Here is a 23,932-nt window from a genome sequence, read left to right on the forward strand (position 1 = left end):
CCTCTCAGACTTCACGCACTAAAACAAACGGCAAGCTGGAAAAACATCACGCTGGGGATGAGTCGTTCGTTGTCCTTCCTGAGGAAGCACACACACACGGGTGTGAAGGCACTTTTATCAACAACGTCGTCACCCGGCAAAGGTGCGACCCGAGCCGAGCACATCCTGCTTGCAGGTCTTTAGCTTTGAAGTCCCTCAACAGCCGTTCATTGCTGGGTGCAGGACAAAAGGGTGGAGGGGGCGCATCAGGGAGCGGGGAGGGGCTCCGTTTTAGAGGCATTGCCATTTAGCGCTTTGCACTAATCAATGGAATAAAAGAAGGTCGGCTGCATACGTTTGGTGGGGATCATCTCATCTGGCAACATATGTGGGGCATCTCATCTTCACACGCTCCGCATTCCTCACGGTCACACTTTTCCCGCTCGGCACACACAAGCAACAACTTTCCCAAGCCGGCGCGTATGTGCGTGACGGCTTTACGACGATGACAGATTGCCAATTGAAGGTATGCTGGTGGCCCAACAGCACTTTGGGAAGCCCCATCTGTTGCTTGAAATGGTCGGGTGAGAGTATTATTGACTGAAAGGAGAGATTTGCGCCTCCGACAAATGTGCGCCATGGCATGGGAAGAGAGACTAACTGACGTCGTCTCTTATTGCAGCCAAAATGTCTTCTGGGATTCTTTGGACCTGTCAGCACTATCCTTTTCTTTACATCATTGCCAATAAGTAACAATCAGAGACAATTTGGAATGGTGTTCCTCAGGGAACGGTTTGAGAGTTTTTCTCATTTGCAACACTTGCCCCAAGAAACAGGGACACTCGTTTCTTTCATGTTGTTTTCTGTTGTGACCTGCCGCCTCACCGCTTTGCTAAAAATACAAAACTGCAAGCCAAGTGCCTTTCTTTATCCGGCACATTTTCTTCCAGGTCAGTAAACGCCGCCGAGGCGTGCACCAAACACATCTGGGTGGGTGGACGTCGAGGCGCATTTCCATCAACGCTTTGAATATTGATGAGCATCCCGAAGAGAAAAGATACTGACGGAACTCTGGCATGTCATGTAAATGTGCAATGGAGAGCAGCGCCGAGTCGGGAGATGTGCATTATTTGGACACAGAGATGTTTCCCCCCACAACCCACCTCCCCTGAGCATTACCTCCACCATTAGGCGCCCGGAGCGCCTTGTGCAGTCAAGCGTCAGCATCGCCGCACACAAGAAGGCCGACAAAGGAAAAAGGCCCAAACGGCGAGGCGAGGGGAGCGACGGCGGCCATCCGGTCTGTTCAATCTCACAGATGAGAAGAAGAAATGTTAACGTCGCCTTGGAGACGCGTGTTGCCATTCAGCTTTTTGGTTCCGGGCCATTTTGAACAAATGTGGCGCCACGCTGCCAGAGGATCTTCTTAAAAGAAAAAAATACATTGAAAATGTCAGTCCTCCCCATTTTGATACGGCTTTTGCTTTGTTGACCAAATTGTCACAGCAGTTAAGGAGGGCCGCATTGCGCATTTGGAACTTGAAGCAACCCAGATGAAGACGACTGACCGACCGACCGACCCCGTGACTCATTTCAGGTGGCTTGTTGTGCCGGCCGTGCTAACAAGCTAATGGAGCACCTGATGCCAGAGCAAGTCCAGTGGACAATGCGGCCTTTGTGGCGGCCGGCTCGGCTTAAAAGCGCCATTAGGAGAGAACGGGAGCAGCTCACTTTGTTTTTGCACAACAAGCACGCACGTGACTGACGTTCATATTTGGGAACTTGTTGCGTGTCCGCTCAAAGAAAAGACGAAAAAGAAGAAAGGCAACCTTGCGGGCGGACGGACGGACGGACGAGCATACGGTTGCAACGTATTTCCATGACTATGACAGCTTCACACCAGGGGGGCTTCAGAGGAACACAATGCAGGGATTTCTTTTCTTTTAACCCTTCCAACTTGAGAATGCACCCTGGGAGACGTCTCCTTGACGTTGACTATTTCAAATTCACTTGCAAAGTCGCTTGAGATGCAAAGCACCCTGCTGCTTGCTTTCAATCGGAAAAACTACAGCCGTCTGCTGGTCAAATTCAAAGAGGGACTGAAAACATTGAATTATTTGAATATTCTATTTGGAGACTCTTTAGTGATTTATTGGGGATTTCTTTAATGAATGAAGTCGCCCTCCTCCAACTTTGAGGATGCACCCTTTGAATTGAACCCCACTCACATTTACAAACATCTTCATCCTCCCAGGAGCAGCCCCCCCGCCGCCCCGGGCGGAAAACAATGAAAGGTGTGAAATTGGGCCGCATGCTTTGAATGGGCTGAAATATAACAACAAATCTAAAATGGAAAAAAATGCATTTTTGTTTGGTTCTGGAGCCTCGAAGAAACAATTTCACATCATTTTGAAAGAAACACACCCATTTTTCCAGCAATAAGAGAAAAGTCTGCAAAACTTCTACCGCGTCTTGCATCGGGAGTGAAAAGTCTATCCCACTCATTTGCTTTTCAACATGCCAAAAAACTTTCATCATGACAACAGCAACACACACAAAAGGCTGCAGCGGACATGGAGAGCAAATGTGCAAACGCTAAAATGCAACAAAAAGGGCAAAGATGCAGAGACCGACAGACAGAGACTCAACTTACTGTCTGAACGGCCACAAAGCTCCTTCACCAAGTCGAGTCGTGTGCCTTTCCAAGCTCCATTCATGCTCCTCAAGTCCACCTCAGACTGAGTGCCTTCACGCGCCGGGATGACTTAAAACTGGAGGAAGGGAGGGAGCACTGTTTGCAAGTGCCTCCTCCCTCTCCATTCCACTCCCTCTGGCCAAAGAATGCGTGTTCCCCCTCCTTCGTCTGCTCTGTAATTGCCCCCGCCTCACGTTTACACTAAACAGCCTCGTCTAAAATTCAGTTCAAAAGCAGCCCAGGAGACTCACAAAGGAAGGAGACCTTATCCGGCGCCCTCTACTGACGGTCGTGTGTCACTAGAGTTGTTTCCAAGCTGGAAGGAGAGCGCCGGCCGTGCGTCAAACGTGCCCTTGAGGCTAAAATCACAACAGGAGTGGCTTGAAATGAAAAGGTCAGCCCATAATTGGCTCAGCACGTTCCAGCAAGTCTCGACGAAACGCCTCGTAAATTGGCGGTGCCGATGACGTTGAAGAAAATGCAGACGAGGACGACGGCACGCACAATGACAACAATACGCGTTAACGCGTCTCGCGCCACCCACCTCCGTTAACAAAACACAAGCTGTCGCAAGCCCATTCAGCATCACGCGTCTGCTGACTCGGCACAACCCAAGCTCTCAGGGCAAGTCAAATTCAACATCACTTTTTGGGAAGGGGGAAAAAAAAAGTTACATTCTGCAAGGCTGTTTTTTTTCTCCAATGCAAAATCTCCCAAAAGTTCTTGCAACAACAAAAACAGCATCAAGCCCCACAAGGCCGTGGTGGTGTCTTCCCAACGGCAAGCCGAGAAAGTACAGGGCGGGCAACAGGGAAGGACGTGCAAAAGCACAAAAACGTGCAGCACATGAAAGCGGCGCTCCGGCCGGGAAGGGAGATCATTAGCCGACGATTGCCGCGCTGCCGAGCCTCTCGAGAGTCCGCATCAAAGACACAAAAGTCATTGAGGATTCACAGGGAAGATGCACCACCTGCAAGGCGGAAGGAAGGAAGGGAGGAAGGAAGGAAGGGAGGAAGGAAGGAAGGAAGGAAGGAAGGGAGGAGGAAGGAAGGAAGGAAGGAAGGAAGGAAGGAAGGAAGGAAGGAAGGAAGGAAGGAAGGAAGGAAGGAAGGAAGGAAGGAAGGAAGGAAGGAAGGAAGGAAGGAAGGAAGGAAGGAAGGAAGGGAGGAGGAAGGAAGGAAGGAAGGAAGGAAGGAAGGAAGGAAGGAAGGAAGGAAGGAAGGAAGGAAGGAAGGAAGGAAGGAAGGAAGGAAGGAAGGAAGGAAGGAAGGAAGGAAGGAAGGAAGGAAGGAAGGAAGGAAGGAAGGAAGGAAGGAAGGAAGGAGGGAAGGAAGGTGGAGCGCACTTGAAAAGATGCGTGCGAATAGTCGTGACAGCGACGACAATAACAACAAACAAACAAAAAAATAGAAATAGTTGTATTCTAGAAACTACTGGAAATTCCAAATATTGCATTGGAGGTTTTTGGAGGCTCTCGTTTGTTTGTCCCGGATTTCAAACATTCCAAGTCCTTAAAGTGGCAAGCGGAGTCTCACTGGAGTCAAGCCATGCGACTCTGCTCGTCTTGACTCGACTCGAGCTGACTCGACTCGAGCTGACTCGTGTGCAAATTCCACTTGGGACTATTTCCATTGCAAACGAGGGAGCGAGCGGTCGGTCGGTCGGTTATGTGCGAGTGGGCCACACGAGAACGCCGGCCGAACAAACCAGGGGCTTCAACTACACGACAAATCAACAACGCTTGCGACGCTGGCTGGCTGTGTGTGTGTGTGTGTGTGTGTGTGTGAGACACAATCACGCCGCAGAGCAGAGGACATTCCTACGTGTGGCAGACAACACTGGGCATCTTTGTGATGACCCTTGTCCTAACGCAGACAGAGAAAGTCAGTCTTTAGCCTCCATCAGCCTACACTGCGGATTATTTTCATTCATTGGACCAATGATTTGGATGACACAACAGAGGCGACGATTGTGATGAACTGAACAATAGACGTACAATCGTAACAGCGGTCGACATATTTTGGACGCCGATATGAAAAAAAATGATTTACTGTTTTACCAGCACAATGGCTTTTTGCAATATTTCTTTTTAAAGTTTGACCTCTGAAAGGTTGCACAATATTTTAATATGCATTTTTTCATAGCCATGACGTTTTGGAAAAAAAAAAATCCACCTGTTACCGAACCTAACCTTTAGTTCATAAATCAATTCTTATTCTGATTTGTATTGCTCACGTCACCAACAGGCGTTTTTGACACTTGCCGTGGAAAACAAGACTCCTCAGGTGAACCAGGGAAGAAGATGAAGAGCAGCATCATCTTCATCATCTGGTAGCCACATGACTGTGCAAAAATGCAACAATTTCACGCAGAGAGAGCACGCCCCCCCCCCTCCCCCCTGAACCATTACCATTGACGTCACAGCCTTTCCACGCGTGCAAACGAAATGCACCGAACCCCCAAATGAATGAATGAGCGCCTCAGTGCGTGCGTGCGTGCGTGCGTGCGTGCGTGCGTGGACGGCAGATGTGCACTGCGGCTCGACCTTGTCCACGCAGCCCACCACATCAACTCACTGCGAGACGCCACGCGGGAAGATGCTTGCTTGCTTGCGTGCGCGCGCACGCGCGCATACAGGTTATTTCTCCTTGCCAGTTGCCACAAACGGGACGTCGCACTTCCGGGGTACACCACCACCACCACCACAGTAAACGCGCCACGACCATATCTACCATGTCCACGTAGCTGCTCCCGTCACGGCTCGCCGGGGTCCATCGTCACATTGAAGCGGCTGTCGTTCTGTCTTCCACGCGAGTTGTTTGTTGCACGCACGGCGGCCGGGAGGAGGTGCAGAAGGAGCAGGAGGAGGAGGAGGAGGAGGAGATGGCGGTGGAGCGCCTCTCCCCCATGTGGAGATGCGTGCAATTGGATGCGAGGGGACGCCACTCCACGCGCGCAGCCAATCCACACATTCCTCATTGATGGGCCACACACGCACACACACACACGCACTCTACTAATTGTTGATCGCGGGACACATGATTGATTGTATTTATTTATTGCTATATAGATAAGCAACTTTAATATGTAGTTTAAGACAAATACATGTTAATCAACAAATGATTATTCCATCTCAATTCATCCAAATATGGTGTGAAAGTTCCGTTATTTCAGGGGATTAATACAAAAGGTAAAAGCCAATTTTTTTTTAACTGAAATTTCTCCATTGGTAGATATTTTTTGAGCACGATTCTCAGACCGACATGATGTCAAAATGTGAAAATGAAACCTAGGAGGTTAAATATACTGTAGCTTTTGTTTTTTAATTCTCGTCACAAAGTGATAACCCATTGTCCGAAAGTCTATTGATCCGACACCGACTTTTCCGAGGTGCACTTGAACGCCTCCTCAGAAAGCGGGACACTTATGAGAACGCTGCACGCTCCTTTGCTGGTCTCGCGCTTAGGGAGGAAAACGGACTCACAAACCCCTTTTTCCCGTGACATTTGTGTGCGTTTATGAAACCCCAGGTGAGTTAGCAGACTGGCCTGTACACTTGGGGGAGCGAACATATCTTTGTTTACTTCCTGTTGCTGGTACGAGTGAATATAACTTGTATGGGATAAGCGCGTGGTTAATGGCTTCGCACGGGGTGCCGCCATGTTGTCTGCGTACTAGCGTCATATGTTTGTCAAACGTGTGCTTATAGCGTTAGAAATGTATTACTGTGTTTAGTTCAGTTGTGTACTATACGTTGTTATTACCGACACCGAGTGCCGTCGGCCAGCAGTGCACGTCTTAAAGCGGCAGTAACGCACTTATTGAATGTTCATTAAGGGTGGTAGCAGTAGTAAAGTTTATGGCCCTGTATATCAGTTGTTATTGCTTGCATTGTGCTATTGTAGTTGAGATTTCCTACATAGCTGTTTATGCATCTGTTTATTAGATGATGTAATTTGACTGTCATAATCTAATTACATTATTTCCCTTTGTTTTCCTTCTGTATAGACCACACACACACATGCACACACACATGTACATACACTTTTAGAACACACATATCCAAACACACATATACACACATGTATACAAGTACACACTCAAACCCACTAACATACACTCCTGGAAACCTGTACACTCACTGCTGTTGAGAATAAAGTTGATGCAAGATTCTCTAACCGGACTCGCCCATAGTGCTCCATCCCTAACCACTAATCCACATCTTTACATGGTCCTTCGAGCCGGATTAGGGTTCCCCCGACACTATGGAATCAACAACTGATAGCCAGCAGCGGGAGTCGTCGGCCCGACCCAAGAGAGATCCTCGTCCACCTGCACATTTAGACCCATATGAAGTCACTCTTTTGCCCTCTCAACAACCTGTAGCCCAAGCCTCCTCTACACCTGTAGGACAACTAGGCCAGGTTCTGTCAACCAGAGCAAGGAGTTTGACAAGTTACCGGTCAGCTGCACATTCACGACGATCATCTCAGATGTCAAACGGTCTCAGTCTGCTCCAAAGCACATCAGACATACAAGCAGCTGCACTAGAAGAGGAGATAAAGGGTTTGGAGCTTGCAGACCTACAACAGGAAATAGAAGAGGAAAGAAAGGCTGACTTGGAGGCTGCAGCATTGGATGCACAAGCCAGGGAAGGACAACGGCTACAAGAAGAGGCACATTTGGCTAAAGAGAGACTAGCTAAAGAGATGGGGAGACGCAGGCGCTTGAAGAAGCTGGAGAAAGAGGTACAAATTGCCAGTCTTGTGAAGACCTACCTATCAGAGACGAACGATGATGCCTTGTCCACTTCATCAGCTCCCGCTACATTCTCCAAGCCGTCCCTGCGATCGCAGCCACCGCGGGTGCCCTTCGTTCTCACCCAGCATCCACCTGTACAACCGCCACCTCCAGCGCCCGTTCAAATACCACCTCCAGCTACTGTCCCTGGACAGATAGTAGCACCACCCGCTAATCTCATCACAAGTGCCCAAGCTAGTGTTCCTGTCAGCGCACCACCCATTGCAGCAACAGTAGCTGCATTTCCACCTGGACGTGTATCATCCTCGCCCGTCCTCCCTACGGTGACAAGCCATGCAGTTGGAACGCTACCAATTACGAGTCCCCCATCTCAATATCCAGGTGTTTCTGCTACCAGTACAAGCTTCACAACAACACCACTGGCAACTTCAGTGATGCCACCACCTCCTACAATGCCATTTGCTCAACCCATTACACCAACTGCAACACCCGTCCCCGCTGCACCGCCTTGGACCTACCCAGGTATGGAGACCTTGATTGCCACATCCTATGGCATTCCCAAACCAACACTTCCCTTCTTTGAGAGTGGTAAAGAAAGCGACTTTGCACTTTTGAAGATGGCACTCGACAACTTGATGAACAGTCACACTCATCTCAGCGAACACTATAAATATCAAGTGCTCCTGGGTCAGCTCAAGCTCCCGAGTGCTCTGCAGTTGGCCAAATCATACATGTATGACCCGGCACCATACACAGCAGCAGTGGGAGCTCTGCAAGACAAATACGGACAGCCGAGACAACTGGTCCAAAGTGAATTAGGGGCAATACTCAACTCCCCAGCCATCAAATTTGGAGATGCTGATGCATTCGACTCCTTTGCCCTCTCTGTCCAGTCACTGGTCGGTATGCTGCGCACGCTAGAGGGACCTGTAGGTTACGAGCTCCGGTGCGGTTCCCATGTTGACCGCCTGTTAAGCAAACTGTCTCCATCCCAGAGAGATGGATTTGTGGAATATTGCCTCGTTCGCGGCATCCTGCAGCCCGGTTCAGAGCTCACCTACTCCCTGCCTGACTTTGCCGCATGGCTCCAGATGAAGGCTCAAGCAAAGCGTCTGGCCAGTCGAGCTACCCTTCTCTATAACTCTACCGGGCCTTCTACACCTAAGAGAGAACAGTTTCGTTCAAAGCCCAGAGATAAGACCGCATCAGTCTTCCTCTGTACAAGGGAGACAGCCACCAAAGAGACCCCTCAGCCGAAGCCTCAAGCTTTCAAACTCAGCCCTTATTGCCCATTCTGTAACAATAAGGAGCACTATCTCAACTCATGTCTCGACTTCAAGAAACTGTCCCCTGCTGAGATTAAGAAGTGGATCCAGGAAGGTGACCGATGCTGGAGGTGCGGCCGGGCACACAAAGCTACAGCCTGCACGCTTAAACGGCCGTGTAAGACATGCAAAGAGAAACACCTTACAGTTCTGCATGACGCCATCCAAGAGTCTTCGCAGACAGTGCTGCTGGTTAGTAATCCAGCACCCACTATCTACATCGAACAGCCCAGAAGCCCTCAAAGAGTGCTACTGAAAGTTGTCAAAGTGCTTCTACATCATGGCGATCGCGTCCTTGAGACATTTGCAGTGCTTGATGATGGTTCAGAGAGAACGATTATCCTCCCTCAAGCTGTAGAACAACTACAACTTTCACAGCACCCAGAGACGCTACATCTTAGGACCGTCCAGCAAGAGGTGAAGGAGCTGAAAGGTTCCTGCGTCAGCGTTCATGTATCCCCTGTCTTCAAGCCAAACCAGAAGTTTTGCATTCGACATGCGTTCACCGCAGATAGTCTTAGCTTGTCTGAGCACACGTACCCAGTAGCAGCTCTCCAGAAGCGCTATGAGCACCTCAAAGGACTTCCCTTGACGCCTATTCACAGAGCACAACCTCTACTCCTCATCGGCTCAGATATGGCCCATCTGCTCTCACCAACACAGCCCGTCCGATCAGGCCCATCCGGCAGTCCCATGGCAGTCTGTACAAGGCTCGGTTGGTCCCTGCAAGGTCCGTCAGACATCATTCCAGTTGCTTCTCACCAGCCTTACTGTTTTCACATCGCCACTGAATCACCATATACAGAACTTATCAAGAATGTGGAACGCCTTTGGCATATCGATACAGTTCCCTATATCAGTGAGAAGACTGCAACCCGTTCTAAGCAAGACCAGCAGGCTCTCACCCTCCTACAGACAGCCTCTGAACGCGTATCTATTGACGGTACTCAGCGCTATGCAACTCCACTGTTGAGGCGTCAGCCAGCCATCCCACTTCGTGCTTCGCCGGCTGCTGTGATGCCCAACCTACGTTGCACTGAACGCCGGATAGCCAAGGACACAGCTCGAGCAGCTTCATACTGTGCGGAGATGGACAAACTACTTCAGGCCGGCTACGTTTCAGAGATCTCTACGGAAGAGGCCGAAACTGTCACCGAATCGTGGTATGTACCACACCATATGGTGCACCACAATGGAAAGGACAGAGTTGTCTTCAATTGTTCCTTCTCCTTCAATGGCCTCTCATTGAATGACCAACTCCTCCCGGGACCGACGCTTGGTCCAACCATGATTGGTGTCCTGATGCGGTTTCGATGTCATGCTGTCGCCATCAGTGGAGATATCAAGTCAATGTTCCATCAGATCCGCTTAATGCCAAAAGACAAACCTCTCCTACGTTTCCTGTGGCGGGACATGCAAAGAACGTCTGAACCACGGATATACCAATGGGAGGTGTTACCATTTGGAACAACGTGTAGCCCCTGTTGCGCCGTCTTCGCCCTGCAGCAGCACGTCAGAGACCACGAACCACCAGATTCCCCCCTCACGCATGTGATCGAGCAGTCCTTCTATGTCGACAATTGCCTTCACAGTGTAAGTAAACCAGAAGATGCCAAGGCTTTGGTCGATGACTTGCGAGCACTTCTGAGAAAGGGAGGTTTTGAGATCAGGCAATGGGCCAGTAATGTGCCTGAAGTTGTCGCACACCTACCCCCTGAAGCACAATCGACTAGCAGTGAGCTATGGCTGTCCAAGGCCAGTGACAACCTTCAAGAACCCACACTTGGACTGTGCTGGGATTGTTTGAGCGACACGTTGAGTTATAAGCATCGCTCTAACGAGCCTCCAGCTGCCACTCTACGTAACGTCTACAGCGTCCTTGCCAAGCTTTACGACCCATTGGGCTACATTGTGCCATTTACCACAAGATGTAAAGTGCTTGTCCAGGACATGTGGAAGGCTAACATTGGCTGGGATGACAAGATTCAACCATCTGAACTTCTCGGAAAATGGTTGAGTTGGGTGCAGGAAATTCCTACTCTGCAGCAACTCAAGTTACCTCGTCCCTATTCACCAGCCAGTGGAAATACCGTCAATGCAGCCCGTCATATTCACATCTTCTGTGATGCTTCAGAGCGTGCCTACGGATCAGTAGCTTACATGCAAATAACGGATGACAGACAACAAGTCTTCGTTTCCTTTGTGTTTGCCAGATCGAGAGTAGCGCCGCGTAAACAGCTGTCCATCCCGCGTCTCGAGCTCAGCGCCGCACTTACAGGGGCACAGCTGGCAAAAGTGATCGAGACTGAGCTCACAGTAACGCCTGAGCACATCACTCTTTGGTCTGACTCCACAACAGTGCTCCACTGGATTAAATCAGAATCCTGCCGCTACAAAGTATTTGTTGGAACACGTGTAGCAGAAATTCAGAATCTTACCAGTCCATCTCAATGGCGGTATGTTGGTAGTCTACACAATCCCGCAGATGACATAACCCGAGGACTCACCTTGAAAGAGATGGTGCAGGATCACCGCTGGAACAAAGGTCCACATTTCCTCCTTTTGCCGGAGAGTGAGTGGCCCATCATGCCCTCATCTGAGGCAGAAGCAGACACTACCGAGTTAAGGAAGTCAGCCTTCGTGGGAGCAGTCTCCAGCGCCTTGCCCACACAACATCCTGACCTGAGTAAATTCTCCACTTGGCAAGAGCTACTTCAGGAAACCGCTAGCTCCCTTCATGGGGCGGCCAACACTAACACCACAGCAAAGTGTTCAGCAACAGATTTTCTTCAAGCAGAGAAGCTTATGCTTCAAAAGGCCCAAGAAGACTGCTTTGCTGAGGAATTGAGAGCCCTCAAAGTTGGACGTGCTCTTCCTGTAAACAGTCATCTTATGTCCCTGTCACCAGAATACGACAAAACCACAGAGCTACTGAGAGTCGGTGGTAGATTGAGGCATGCTGAAGGACTAGACCTGGATACCATCCACCCAGTCATCATGGACCCAAGTCATCATGTGACTAAGCTCATCATTAAGAATGCGGATGATTCTCTACTGCACCCGGGACCAGAACGCGTGCTTGCTGAGCTCAGACGCCGGTTTTGGATAATTCGTGGTCGAGAGGCCATTAGAAAGCATCAATATTCCTGCCTGGAGTGTCGACGATGGAGAGCAAAACCGGATGTACCGAAGATGGCTGATTACCCACCAGCTCGACTACGACTCTATAAGCCACCATTCTATTCAACAGGAGTTGACTGCTTTGGACCTTTTCAAGTGAGGATCGGTTGCCGCACTGAGAAAAGGTGGGGTATAGTGTATAAGTGCATGACAACTCGCTCAGTACACCTGGATCTGTTGGAGAGCCTGGACACGGACGCTTTCCTGTTATCTTTGAGAAGATTCATATCTCGACGCGGGAGACCATTTGAGCTTCTCATGGACAATGGCACCAACTTTGTCGGTGGTGAGAGGGAGTTGCGTGAAGCCGTCGTTGCCATGGCACCTGAGTTGAAAGACCAACTTGCTGAACAGCAAATATCCTTCCGATTCAATCCTCCTAGTGCGCCGCACTTTGGTGGCACATGGGAGAGGGAAGTGAGATCAATCAAGTCCGCACTCCGTGTTGTCCTTAGAGACCAGACTGTTCCTGAATCTGTCCTTATGACAACTCTAGTGGAAGTTGAAGGGATATTAAATGCAAAACCACTCGGCTATTTGTCATCAGATGCCTCGGATCCTGATCCAGTCACACCTAACCTCCTCCTAATGGGTCGTCATGATTCATCCCTTCCTCAAGCTGTCTATGACCCCAGTGACCTAGGAAGGAGACGATGGAGGCACAGCCAATTCATCGCCGATCGTTTCTGGGCATCCTTCATCAGTCACTACCTTCCAGGGCTTCAAGAGCGTAGTAAGTGGAGGAAAGATGGTAAGGCACTCTCCATAGGCGACGTTGTCCTGATCGTGGATCCTCAACTCCCCCGCGCATCATGGCCCGTTGGTCGGATTACCCTGACGCATCCAGGAGCAGATGGACGCATTCGGACTGCCACGGTCCAGGTAAAAGACCGCATCTATGTTCGTCCTGTCGCCAGACTCATTCTTCTTCCAGCTGTTGACGACAAGGACGAAGAAGGGACTACCAAATAGACTTTCTCCCATTGATTCAACTGCCACGTGGACAGTTGGGGGCGGCTTTGTCCGAAAGTCTATTGATCCGACACCGACTTTTCCGAGGTGCACTTGAACGCCTCCTCAGAAAGCGGGACACTTATGAGAACGCTGCACGCTCCTTTGCTGGTCTCGCGCTTAGGGAGGAAAACGGACTCACAAACCCCTTTTTCCCGTGACATTTGTGTGCGTTTATGAAACCCCAGGTGAGTTAGCAGACTGGCCTGTACACTTGGGGGAGCGAACATATCTTTGTTTACTTCCTGTTGCTGGTACGAGTGAATATAACTTGTATGGGATAAGCGCGTGGTTAATGGCTTCGCACGGGGTGCCGCCATGTTGTCTGCGTACTAGCGTCATATGTTTGTCAAACGTGTGCTTATAGCGTTAGAAATGTATTACTGTGTTTAGTTCAGTTGTGTACTATACGTTGTTATTACCGACACCGAGTGCCGTCGGCCAGCAGTGCACGTCTTAAAGCGGCAGTAACGCACTTATTGAATGTTCATTAAGGGTGGTAGCAGTAGTAAAGTTTATGGCCCTGTATATCAGTTGTTATTGCTTGCATTGTGCTATTGTAGTTGAGATTTCCTACATAGCTGTTTATGCATATGTTTATTAGATGATGTAATTTGACTGTCATAATCTAATTACATTATTTCCCTTTGTTTTCCTTCTGTATAGACCACACACACACATGCACACACACATGTACATACACTTTTAGAACACACATATCCAAACACACATATACACACATGTATACAAGTACACACTCAAACCCACTAACATACACTCCTGGAAACCTGTACACTCACTGCTGTTGAGAATAAAGTTGATGCAAGATTCTCTAACCGGACTCGCCCATAGTGCTCCATCCCTAACCACTAATCCACATCTTTACACCCATGATACTGGTTGCTCGTGGTAGTTTTATCTTTTTTAATCAAAACGTGAAGAACAAGTAAAGGTGATTAAACAAAACACACTTTTGCCTCTTTCTAGAAGTTAGCATTGTCAATAAAGCTTTTTCTTTGTCGCCTTAGCACTTCAACTCGACTCATTTTTCCTTCAAATATACAAAAAGATCACAAAGGGTGGCACGCATGTACACTATTTACAGCCTTTGTCCTCGTTTTGATGAGATGGCAACGAGAGGTTGCTTGATCACCAGCTCCCCCTGGGCAGGCGGGGCGGCGGGCCTCCGAAGCCCGGCCGTCCCCTGAAAGACGGCACGGTGCCCTCCGGCCGCAGAAAAGGAGGCCGGTGGAGCATGGGCCCGCGAGGGGGGAAGGGCAAAGCCATCCGGAACCTTTCCGGGGGGAAGGCGGGTCCTGCGGGCATCATGGCAGGCGGCGAGAGGAATGGCGGCAGGTGAGGAGGACGCATTGGCGGAGGCGTCTGCAGGTTGATGGCGGTGGGGGAGCCCAGCAGACGCTCCGAGAGTTTGTCTCCTTCGGCCTTGGGCGTCGACTCCGTTGGGGATTTGACGGCTGCCCGGAAAAGACATCAGATGATTGTGAGTGTCAACAAGTCATGACGGGTGTCCAACGTCTGGCTTGGGGGCTATTTGCGGCCCCCCGCTGCTGCGTGAGGCTCCTACCTGCTGCCATGGCGTCAGGCTTTAACTTTGGCGGGATCAGCATCAGGCCCCCCGTGCTGGGCAGGGACCCTGGGGACAGCATACCCAGGGGCAGGTATGGCGGCGGGCTTCCCATGGGCGCCCCCTGTTGGACGGCGGGAGCCTGCAAGACAGACAAGCGCAACATGAAGCCTTTGCTGAGGACAACACTTGGTCAGGCAGAGCCAGGAAACTTTTGTTTGGAAAACAAATGGATGGTACATGCCAGTTGCACATGAGGTAAAAAGAATAAATTACCATCAGTTTCTTTTCATCAAATAATTCACTGTCATTTTTTGAATTAGCTTAAGGAGGTAAATTTGTAAAAAGAAGAATAATTCATGCGTAGAGGACATTTTAAAAAGTTTGTGTATGTGTGATCTCATTAGTAAAATGCACTTTCATTTTTTTCCAAGGTAGAAGATAATTGATAAAATGCTGATAATCGATGTATACTTCATTTATAATTCACCAGTTAAGGTGAATGTCAAATTAAATATGCGAGCTACAGATACTAATTAAAACAACTGTTTAATGATAAAGAAATATATAAATTCATTTAAATTGTCTCAGGGGAGTTCCGGGCTACTTTGGAGAGGTCCGTATACATGCAGACCCAAACTCAGTCCACTGGAACCTTTTTTTGTGCGCGTGTTGCTGCGAACTGAGCACTTTGGCAATTTTCAATTCATCACACTTGCCTCTTAGCCATCAACGCTGCCTTTCATGAAGTTGACCTTGTGTGAAATTGTGCACAGTGAGGCTAAAAGGTTTCAGTATTTTTCTCGTGCAACCGGTACATGTTGCTTGCAAAAACAGCAAGCTGCAAGAAGAAACTTTGGCTGGACCCCAAGCCTAAATGTTAACCTTCTAGTCACATAAAATCAAGGTGAGCAAGAGAGAGAGAAAGAGAGGGAGAGTTCATGTACCCACGCTTCATTATGCCAATTTGTTTACAAAGAGGTTATCAAAGTCATTCTATTTTCTTCTTGTGCAGTGGCGTGCAAAGCGGGGGGGCCAACGGTGCGGATGGACCCCGGGGGGGGGGGGGGGGGGGGCAACCACAACACCCCTGCTGCCGTGAAAATGTCTTCAGCTGGGCAGTATGCCAGGTGCATGCCAAAGTGATCAATAAATCTGGCGATGAAAACCTTTTATGGCGCTTTCGTCCACAGCCACCTCACCCGCTCTCCCTTTTATTTATTAGCAGCAATCATAATCATGCGCTTTGCACGCCACCGCTCGGGTCCACGTTGCGCCAGATTTGTCCAAAAAACTCACCTATTGGCTGTTTTGTGCTCAGAGCTCAGCCAGCACTCCCAGCTCGCAAGTTTGATTCATGTAAACAATTGGAAGTGAATTGAGGAGCTTCCTGAAACAAAATGTCCTTTGCCACCATCTTGTGGTATCCGTACACAATTACAAATACTGGTCTCTTTTTACTCGAGGGGGCTCTGTCCCTATCCATCACGCTTTGCCATAGCCCGGACCTGGAGGGGAAATTCTGGCGTCTTAGCGCATACGCGTCACAGTTCTACGGTTGCGGGTTGGAATCCATCCGGGCACTAGCTTTCCTCATTCTGCCGGCGCGCTCGGGTGAGTTTTGGCCGAATGATCCAAAAACACGCTTGTTGAAGACTCCAAATTGTCCATAGGTGGGAATGTGATTGGCTGCAGCTCACCTGTGACCGGAGCCACGCAAAATCAACGGAGGCTTCCGGCCGGCGCCGCTTTCTGTGGCTGGGGCCATTTTTCATCGAGCAACCGGGACAGAACGAGTGAATTCTATGGTTGTTATCATCGCTTTCCGCAGAGTAGGCATTTTTGGATTTGTCAATATTACAAGACCTCTGACATCAGGGGACAAAATATAATTACAGGGCTTTATCCTGTAAAGAAGTGGCTTATTCTGTGTAACATGTGCAAGACCTGCACAAGACACAAATACTTTTTTTTTTTTTAACGCTTTCGCCAAGATGCTATTGATTTGTTTTGACACCCTTGGACTTTATTCATATAATCTCTACTTTAATCATGATCATAGTTCCGGAGCAGCACAACTGAGAGTAGTGCAAAACTTCAATAACTTCAAAACCCTGGTGATGTGTTATTTGACATCACCACTTGAGAAGATTTGATGAGCGGACAAGGTTGACTTCATCTGTGCAGGGCACCGTGATGTCAGTCAAAGTGAGTGCAAGAAGGCCACTGAAGTTCAATATGGCCTCCCTCCCACCTCAACATTCGCGCAACAGCAAACGATGCTGGCGACTTGGCCAGGACAAATGTATCCATGCAAATTTCAACGTTATTTTAAAGTTGGAACAAGCAGCACAAATGCATGCAAAGAGTTGTCCTTTTGAACTAATCTATTTTTTTTAAAAAGGGGGGGAATAAATGGGACATTACTTTTCGTTTTTATATCATAGACGAATGTCAGCTGTCCTAATATTAAAACCCGCTCATACCAGATGTGTTAGTGTCCAGCGTTAGAACAAGGAGCCAAAAATAAAAATCCTTTCAAATTCTGTTACAAGATTCGGATTTAGACATAAATTGAAAGCCACATTTCTGTCAAAAGTTCCAATTCAGAAATCCAGTCATGTTTATGGGTCAAAAATAAAAAAGTACAATGTCATAAACTCCTTTTGCTAATATTTACATATTTCATTAGCATGCTTCCGACATACATCTTTTATGTCCAATCTATTTTTTGTAAATGTTCCCCCTAAATTGGCTGAGGGGATTGACGTGTTCCGAGTCGCATGCAAAAGACAAAGAACCCAAACGGCTACTCTGGTGGAAGCAGTGCGCGCCAACGAACGTCAAGTCAATCAGCTTTGATGCCGTGTCGGCTCTTACCAGACTGGTCCGATCCCATCGGGGGCAGCTCCTTGTTAATCCCACGGGCCGGGCCGGGCCGAGCCGAGCCGAGCTTCCCTTCTTTGATGGGCACCCCCGCGATGCTTCAAGAGTATTTCCTTTGTACTTTTGTTTGCAGCTGCACAACAAACTCACCTCCAGTTTTTAGATCAAAATTAAACGCCACCCTCCTTTTTCTCTTGTCTGTCAGTAGTTATTTGCCAGATGCTTCCACACTCACCTATTTGACGTTCTTCCAAACTTTTTCCTCCCGAGCGGCATACAGAAAAGGTCTGGATCGAGAAGGCCACTTTGACCAGTTACCACCTGCTAAAACTAAGCCATCAAGTAATTGGATTGAATTTTTGGGTTTGGAGCTTTCTATTCATTCTAATGGAATTTGTCTGTTGCAAGAAATGTTAGCGCCTCCGTTTCTTTGCCTCTATCTGCGATTGGTGGGTCGGGACAACTTCTGGGGTCTTTTCAGCGCAGTACTGAGGCATAGAACATAATACTGGGACTCACTTGTGCTCTAGTCATTCGTTACTCCGTAAACAAATACAGTGCGGCTCAGCCTTTAGCAATGTGATGTCATGGTTGGCTAGCAAATCGGTGGCAACAACTGATAATCATGTTTTTAAAGTTTAGTGGCCGTAGCTGTCAGTGGCATTGGACCCACACAAAGTGGATATCACCACCAGGACGTTTAGTTAGCATGAAGCATGGGCCACTGACAAATACATGTCGGACTACAAAAGGCAAGCTGACCCTAGCTTGGAGACCCGCCATCAACATATGAAATGCTGATTTTCTGACGGAAAGGAAAAGGTTGATAGTCAAGTAGAACCTTGGAGCAAGTCCTTGATTCCTACGAGTAGCAAAGGCGCTCGTGATCCTCCTTTGTGAGAAGTTCCAGAAGAGCCAACAAATGCTATTTTTTTTTCCCCCTCCCCAACAAACACAGCAGCCTCTTCTGCGCGTCCGTTGCTCAACTTTGTGACAACTGCGATGTATGTCCGACCTGATCATGACTACAACTTTTATTTTCTTCCATCCCGGCCGGCTGGGCAAGGCACCGAAAACCCCATCCCTTTGCATGTCGACAATTTGCGTGCATATAATATTTGAAGAAACAATTTGGTAGAAAAAAAGCTTAAAGCATACAAACCACCCACCCGCCACCCTGTCCGTCTCCATTTTATTTCTTGGAGTAGCCGTCTGCTTTGCTTTGCATGTCTTCCTAACTGACCTGGTTTTCAAGTTTCAGCTCCAGCCTTTCCAGTTCTCTCCGGGGTACTTGGGGTTGCAAAAAGCGGCATGCTCCGTTTGCATGGCTCTGAATGCGAGTGGCCGTCTATATGTGCCTGGCGGAATACCAGTCCAGGGTGTTTGCCTCGCACTCCTAAAATAAGACGCTCCCCATCCCGGACAAGCACAGTGGAGGCGAGTGCTAGTCATTTTTTCTTTTGAACTTACATGAACAAACATGTGCAAAAACAGTTTGCAGATGCAACATTTGTCAAATTCCGCATATAGACGGATGGACGCAAAGCCCCCTCCCACCTCTAGCCGATAGCTTTTGCTCAGTGGTGGTGCAGTTTGCACTCTTTGATGAGGAACCCTCAAAGGCAAATATTTGGAGACATAAATGGGAGTATTCAATTGTTCACAAAATGGCATCACGCAAGCTGTACACATTGCATAAAATGAAGAGAAGGGTCCAGCCAGACTGGCAGTAAATGAACATTTCAACAAGGCGGCAGTCCCGAGTCAAGACTGTGAAACATTTGGAATGGTTACACTCATGTTCTTCAGGTGTGGTTAGATGCTACCGAATTTGACACGACAGCTTGCCGGCTTACGGAGATATTGCCTCGTCTGGGACAAGTCTGAAAACGTTTCCCTTGCACGTGAGCATGCATCAGCACCGACCGAGCGGTTCCTTGTTTCCAGTCTTAAAATGGCATTTGTGCGAGCACCAGAAGACACACGGAATCAAGTTCGATGCTGTCGCTTGGTGTGCAAAAGAATGAAGTTGATTCACATCCGCTCCACTCCATTTTATTTTCCCCCCCAACATGTCAAGAGCTTATGAAGGGGGCCTCCAAAAAGAGGCCATTAAGCAGCAAACAAACAAACGGGAAGAGAAAGGACAGCTTTTAGACTGCACATTAGCGTTACCTGAATCAGAGCCCGGACGGTCCCGCCTGCCGCTGCCGCCGCCGCCGCCGCGCTTTCCGACATGCCGTTCGCGGCCGCCGTCTGCGGATTGCTGAGGTCCAGAAGGCTTTTCCACTCTGAAGACCGAGAGACCCCGTGAGGTTGGTGTGGGGGCGGTTAGGCTACAAAGGGCAAATGAGTGGACTCGCCTTCGCTGAGCGTGTCCGGGTCCAGCATCCCGCCTTCCCGATAACTCTCCAGCTCCTCGCCTTTGGCTTTGGCCCAGGGGATGTAGGTGACTCCTCGCTCGACGTCCCAGAACTTTTTGTGTGGCGCCTTTATGCCTTTGTTTAAAGCCCACGCAATCTATGAAATAGCACAAAGGTATCACTGACGGAACTGGTTAATGGCTGGTTAATGGCCGCACCTTCACGGGCTTCTGATTGACTCTGTATGAGCCGCGACCGAGCTTGTTCAAGGCCGTGTAGGCGTCGAGTCGATGCACCATCACGATGTAGGCGCAACCTCTCGGAGGGATCATCTGTAGACCAAGAAAGGTTGCCAATAAGAATGCGACCGTCTCTTTTAGAAGTCGGCGACGACGGAGCACGCTTACGTTGACCGACTCGATCTGGCCAAATTCCTCCAGGAGGGAGACCACGTCCGACTGCTGGGTTTTTTTGTCCAGCTGACCGACCCACAGTGTTGTGGTGCACACTGAGAAACAAAACAAATTGAACGCTGCTCGGCGCACATAAATAAATCTGGGTTTAGAGTCCCATGGGACGTACCGCTGAGCGTCTGGCTCTTGATGGCGGGGAGCCCTTTCTGCCGCCGCTCCCTATCGCACTCTCGCTCGTTTCGGTCCTGCGAGCGGGAGCGCAGCCGGCGGCTCTCTCTCGAGCGCGATCTGGAGCGTCTGTGCCTCGACCTTCTCGACCGCGGTGACGACGAGCGCGAGCGTCTTCGTCTCGGAGATCTACGGGAACGAGCGAAGCGTGTCGTGGCGGAATGAGTTATGGTCAACCCGGCGCAATCCGCTCCAACTTGGACGTCGGCTTGGTTCAAATCTTACTTGGAACCGGATCTTGTTCTTCTGCCGTAGGCTCCGTGTCTGCCTTCTCGATGTGTATAAAGATCCTCCCTCGAGTCCGCCTGTTAGACAACATGCAAAATGACACGGCGAAATGGCCGCTCCATCCATTTTGCGCTATACCTGCGATTGGTAGTTCATCAGCGTCGATTGGTCACTCCTGGAATGGTAACCGGTGGGTTGCATCTGGCGCTCGGCATCGCCCGCCACTCCACCAAACTGAGAAGAATCACCACACGAATTTCAAAGAAGTGAATTTTTTCCACAGGTCCGCAACTATATTGTTTTAGAAGCAATGCTTTCAAAGTCTTCCCCAGAAAAGAGTGGCTACCTCCAATCCGCCCGGAAATGGATGAGCGGCCTCCATGTTGCGCATCTGACCACGGACGTCGTCTCGTCCGGTGCTACCATTCAACACAGCATGATTGACGTACACACTCAATGCAACAAGTGCGTTTGTTAACATTCACAACGGCATCAGCTGCTGCTATTTTACGATAGGATCCAAAAGGTAACTCACAAAGAGCTCGTCGTGTCGTTCGTTGCCACCTTCTCGGGCTCGTCGTCATAGTCAAAGCTGTCGAGCAGTTTCTGAGGAAGCGGACCCGCATTTTCAGCTCCAAAAAGGTGGGAGCGGGGAAACGTGTTGCGAGCGTGCAACTACCTCAGCCAGGGTGCCTCTTTCTTCTCGGTGCATTTGGGACTGGGCCACATTGACCTGGTGAGCATTTGGCCCGTTTGTATGATTGGCCGCGTGGCTCTTTTCCGCCTGCTGCAAGCTGTGAAGCATCCTCTGGAGCTGCGGATAAAAGGACAATGGCGAACAACGGTCGCAGAGCGGCCGGCGCGCTCAAAGTTTACGGCAAACACTCACCTCCTGACCGTGCGGGGACTGGAACAGCTGGGCCACCGCGGCTAAGGCGTCAGAATTGGACACTTGTGGCGGAGCTACGTTGAGGGTCGCTGTCGTGGGAGGAGGCTGTGACTCCGTGGGAACTGTTCACACATGCGAAAGACGCTGCACTTAATGCTCAATGCACACTAGGGATGGGGAAACCTAACTTCTGGAGGCGGCATTAGTCACCCAATGTTTTATTATTTGTCTCGCAAATCATTCTAATCCCGCAATTTATATTGCAGTACAAGTCCCAGTGTAAGCACAACTGACATGTGCGCCGTCTAGTGGTAATTTGTGACATTGCAACAAAAAACAAAGTTATCATCTTTACATTTTTAACGAAAACATGAAATATCCTTTTCTCCTCTTACTTTCAAGGGACGGCGAGGGTGACGGGACATTTTCAGCCATGTCCATCAGAGGCTGGATGATGTCCATGTCAAACACGCTATTCTTCTGCCACAGGTTCAACACGCGGACAATTTTGTCCTGATACAGACAGAAAAGTTAGTTGGTTTAGCTTTCAACATTGTGTTTGTTGTACCTCATGGCAGCAAAAGCACAAAGAGCAGCTACCTTATCATCCTCTGAGCAGCTATAGAGATTCTGGAAGGTGTCTGTGAAGTTCTTGGAGAAGCGAGGCCCAAACACGTCCTTGTCCACACCAAACTGGTGACGCGACTGCCGTACGATAGAGTCCACCACGTACAAGCCGGGAACTTTGAGCTCGGGTTTACACTGATGAAAAGAAACCAAATTTAAGTGACAAAGCGCAAATTCATCCAACTCGTACGACGGTGCAACATACCCTCTTGATGAACTTCTCGACAATCTGGACGACATGCTTGTAGAGCTAGCGGAAATAAAAACCTGGCATCGGTCACAACGAACAACATGAAATCCGCAAACACGCTTCAGGCTTGTTAAAATGCAAGGGCTGTTTACCTTAATGGCTTTGATGGCGGCCTTGGTAACAGACATCATTTTAGCCCGCGATATGGGAGGCTTCATGTCAAGCATGGAGAACAACTGAGAGGTTGCGCACAAAACAAACGTTACTTTACCACAAATCACATGAAATTCAGCAAAAAGCAGAGCAACAAATGGCAAATTTTCAAATAGAAGTGCAAAGTAAAGAGTTACAGCTCTTTTGGAAACACAAGTGAGTTAGGATGAGCTCATATTGAATGTCAGGGAGCGGCCACTTGTTGTCAACTGAAAATGTCATCATCACAGTGCCATCGCACTCAGCTTGCAAACCATGCCACATGACCAAAGCTAGAAAACAGGTGAAAATAGAAATGAACCAAATTTAAAAGCGCTAGCCTACTACTATTGCTCTATTAAACCGGGCAGGTGATAAATCATTGGGCCACAATAAATCTATTTTCATGTCAAACCAAGAAATAACTACTAAAACAGTGAGTTAAAACTGCACTTACAAACTCATTTGGCATTGCCATAACACACATAGAAAAGAATTGCACCACATATTCGAATAAACAGTTTAGATTAATGCAAGTTGTCACACGTACAGCACGCAAGCATAAATTGGAGAACAACGCAAAATTTCAGTTAACAGAGGTTGGCAGTGGATATTCATGTCAATTTAAGATGAATTCTAGCTTAGTTGCATGTGATCTCAAAATTGCACGTGTAAACGTATACACTCATTAGGAATAGGATTTATTTTCTAATATAGTCTAAATGGAGTTGAACGGGGTTAGGGTTAGACTTATATTGTTTGGAGGTAACCGCTGCTGGCAGTTAAAAAACATCGTCAAATGTCAGTTGTACTGCAGAAGAAATCGCGATTAAAAAAAAAACAGCCATTTTACTACGTTCGCGTCACTTAAAAAAAGACACACACACAACAATGTGGCTTTTGCGAGGTACCCGAGCATCTCAATTAGCCGTTAGCTTAGCACAGAATCCGAAAGGCCTTGCTTAGCATACGAGCAACAACAGGCGCAAACAATTCAGATCAATCGACGATTCAAAGGAATACAAAGCAAAACGAAGAAGCGTTTCATTTTCAATCTAGCACATTGGAGCTGAAAACACGACGAGCACTACGCCGTTCGCTACTGTCGCCCTTTGGACCAGAACACGAGCAAACTTTACCTCCATGTTGAACGCGTTCACCGCTTCCATCCTTCTTGGTTTGCCTTTCACAAAGCCGATTAGAAGACGAGCTTTTTTTTATTCTTACTACTCGTCACCATGTATGTCGACGCCGATAATAACAACCACGTAACTAAGCAAAAGTAAGATGAGAATCGGCCTCTTGAAGGATTACATAGTTTAGCTTAGCTTTAGCCGCATACCGCCTCGATAGACGTGAGCAATGTGACGTCATACACGT

The 23,932-nt window shown here is 48.7% G+C and overlaps 3 protein-coding genes across 8 annotated transcripts in view; 1 reads left to right on the plus strand and 2 right to left on the minus strand.

Moving 5' to 3' along the window:
• tiam1b (TIAM Rac1 associated GEF 1b) overlaps nt 1-5,534 on the minus strand; it is an 18,301-nt gene extending 12,767 nt beyond the window's left edge. For 2 of the 4 annotated variants that reach the window (XM_061281589.1, XM_061281591.1), the window contains exon 1: nt 2,633-3,333. The gene's annotated coding sequence lies outside the window, so the exon portion shown is untranslated. Of the gene's footprint in view, nt 1-2,632; nt 3,335-5,406 lie in introns of those variants that run through there. The other 2 variants (XM_061281590.1, XM_061281592.1) reach the window with 2 other exon arrangements.
• Nucleotides 5,535-6,024: 490 nt separating this feature from the next.
• On the plus strand, nt 6,025-13,787 carry LOC133155085 (uncharacterized). 3 transcript variants are annotated; one of them, XR_009714572.1, is made up of 3 exons: nt 6,025-12,036; nt 12,488-13,139; nt 13,618-13,787. XR_009714572.1 is itself a non-coding variant. In XM_061280090.1 (3 exons), the coding sequence occupies exons 2-3, from the start codon at nt 6,940-6,942 to the stop codon at nt 12,527-12,529; spliced, it is 5,139 nt and encodes a 1,712-aa protein (XP_061136074.1). In that variant the 5' UTR covers nt 6,025-6,204; nt 6,683-6,939; the 3' UTR covers nt 12,530-13,787. The 3 variants fall into 3 exon arrangements, 2 of the variants coding, with proteins under 2 accessions (XP_061136074.1, XP_061136073.1); XM_061280090.1 differs by having other exon boundaries at nt 6,025-6,204; nt 6,683-12,036; nt 12,488-13,787; XM_061280089.1 differs by having other exon boundaries at nt 12,488-13,787.
• Nucleotides 13,788-13,861: 74 nt separating this feature from the next.
• On the minus strand, nt 13,862-23,928 carry LOC133155086 (SR-related and CTD-associated factor 4-like). The gene is made up of 18 exons (XM_061280091.1): nt 23,692-23,928; nt 22,513-22,596; nt 22,376-22,420; nt 22,144-22,305; nt 21,939-22,056; nt 21,544-21,665; nt 21,334-21,468; nt 21,190-21,260; nt 21,001-21,073; nt 20,793-20,888; nt 20,652-20,731; nt 20,368-20,555; nt 20,193-20,293; nt 20,004-20,117; nt 19,786-19,942; nt 19,598-19,713; nt 14,537-14,678; nt 13,862-14,426 (listed from the first exon to the last, which is right to left on the minus strand). Exons 1-18 carry the CDS (start codon nt 23,719-23,721, stop codon nt 14,101-14,103), a joined length of 2,160 nt encoding a protein of 719 aa, XP_061136075.1. The 5' UTR covers nt 23,722-23,928; the 3' UTR covers nt 13,862-14,100.
• Nucleotides 23,929-23,932: the final 4 nt, after the last annotated feature.

The sequence above is a fragment of the Syngnathus typhle genome, linkage group LG6 (genome assembly GCF_033458585.1).
Source record: "Syngnathus typhle isolate RoL2023-S1 ecotype Sweden linkage group LG6, RoL_Styp_1.0, whole genome shotgun sequence".
Lineage (NCBI taxonomy): Eukaryota > Metazoa > Chordata > Actinopteri > Syngnathiformes > Syngnathidae > Syngnathus > Syngnathus typhle.

What these genes read in the sequence shown, in the direction of transcription:
- LOC133155085 (XM_061280089.1), top strand. Translation starts at nt 6,940, where the DNA reads ATGGAATCAACAACTGATAGCCAGCAGCGGGAGTCGTCGGCCCGACCC. An exon ending in ACTGCTTTGGACCTTTTCAA is followed by an intron (nt 12,037 to 12,487) that starts GTGAGGATCGGT and finishes ATTTGTCATCAG; the next exon opens with ATGCCTCGGATCCTGATCCA.
- LOC133155086 (XM_061280091.1), bottom strand. Translation starts at nt 23,721, where the DNA reads ATGGAAGCGGTGAACGCGTTCAACATGGAG. An exon ending in AACGACACGACGAGCTCTTT is followed by an intron (nt 21,074 to 21,189) that starts GTGAGTTACCTT and finishes GTTGAATGGTAG; the next exon opens with CACCGGACGAGACGACGTCC. An exon ending in CATTTCCGGGCGGATTGGAG is followed by an intron (nt 20,889 to 21,000) that starts GTAGCCACTCTT and finishes GATTCTTCTCAG; the next exon opens with TTTGGTGGAGTGGCGGGCGA.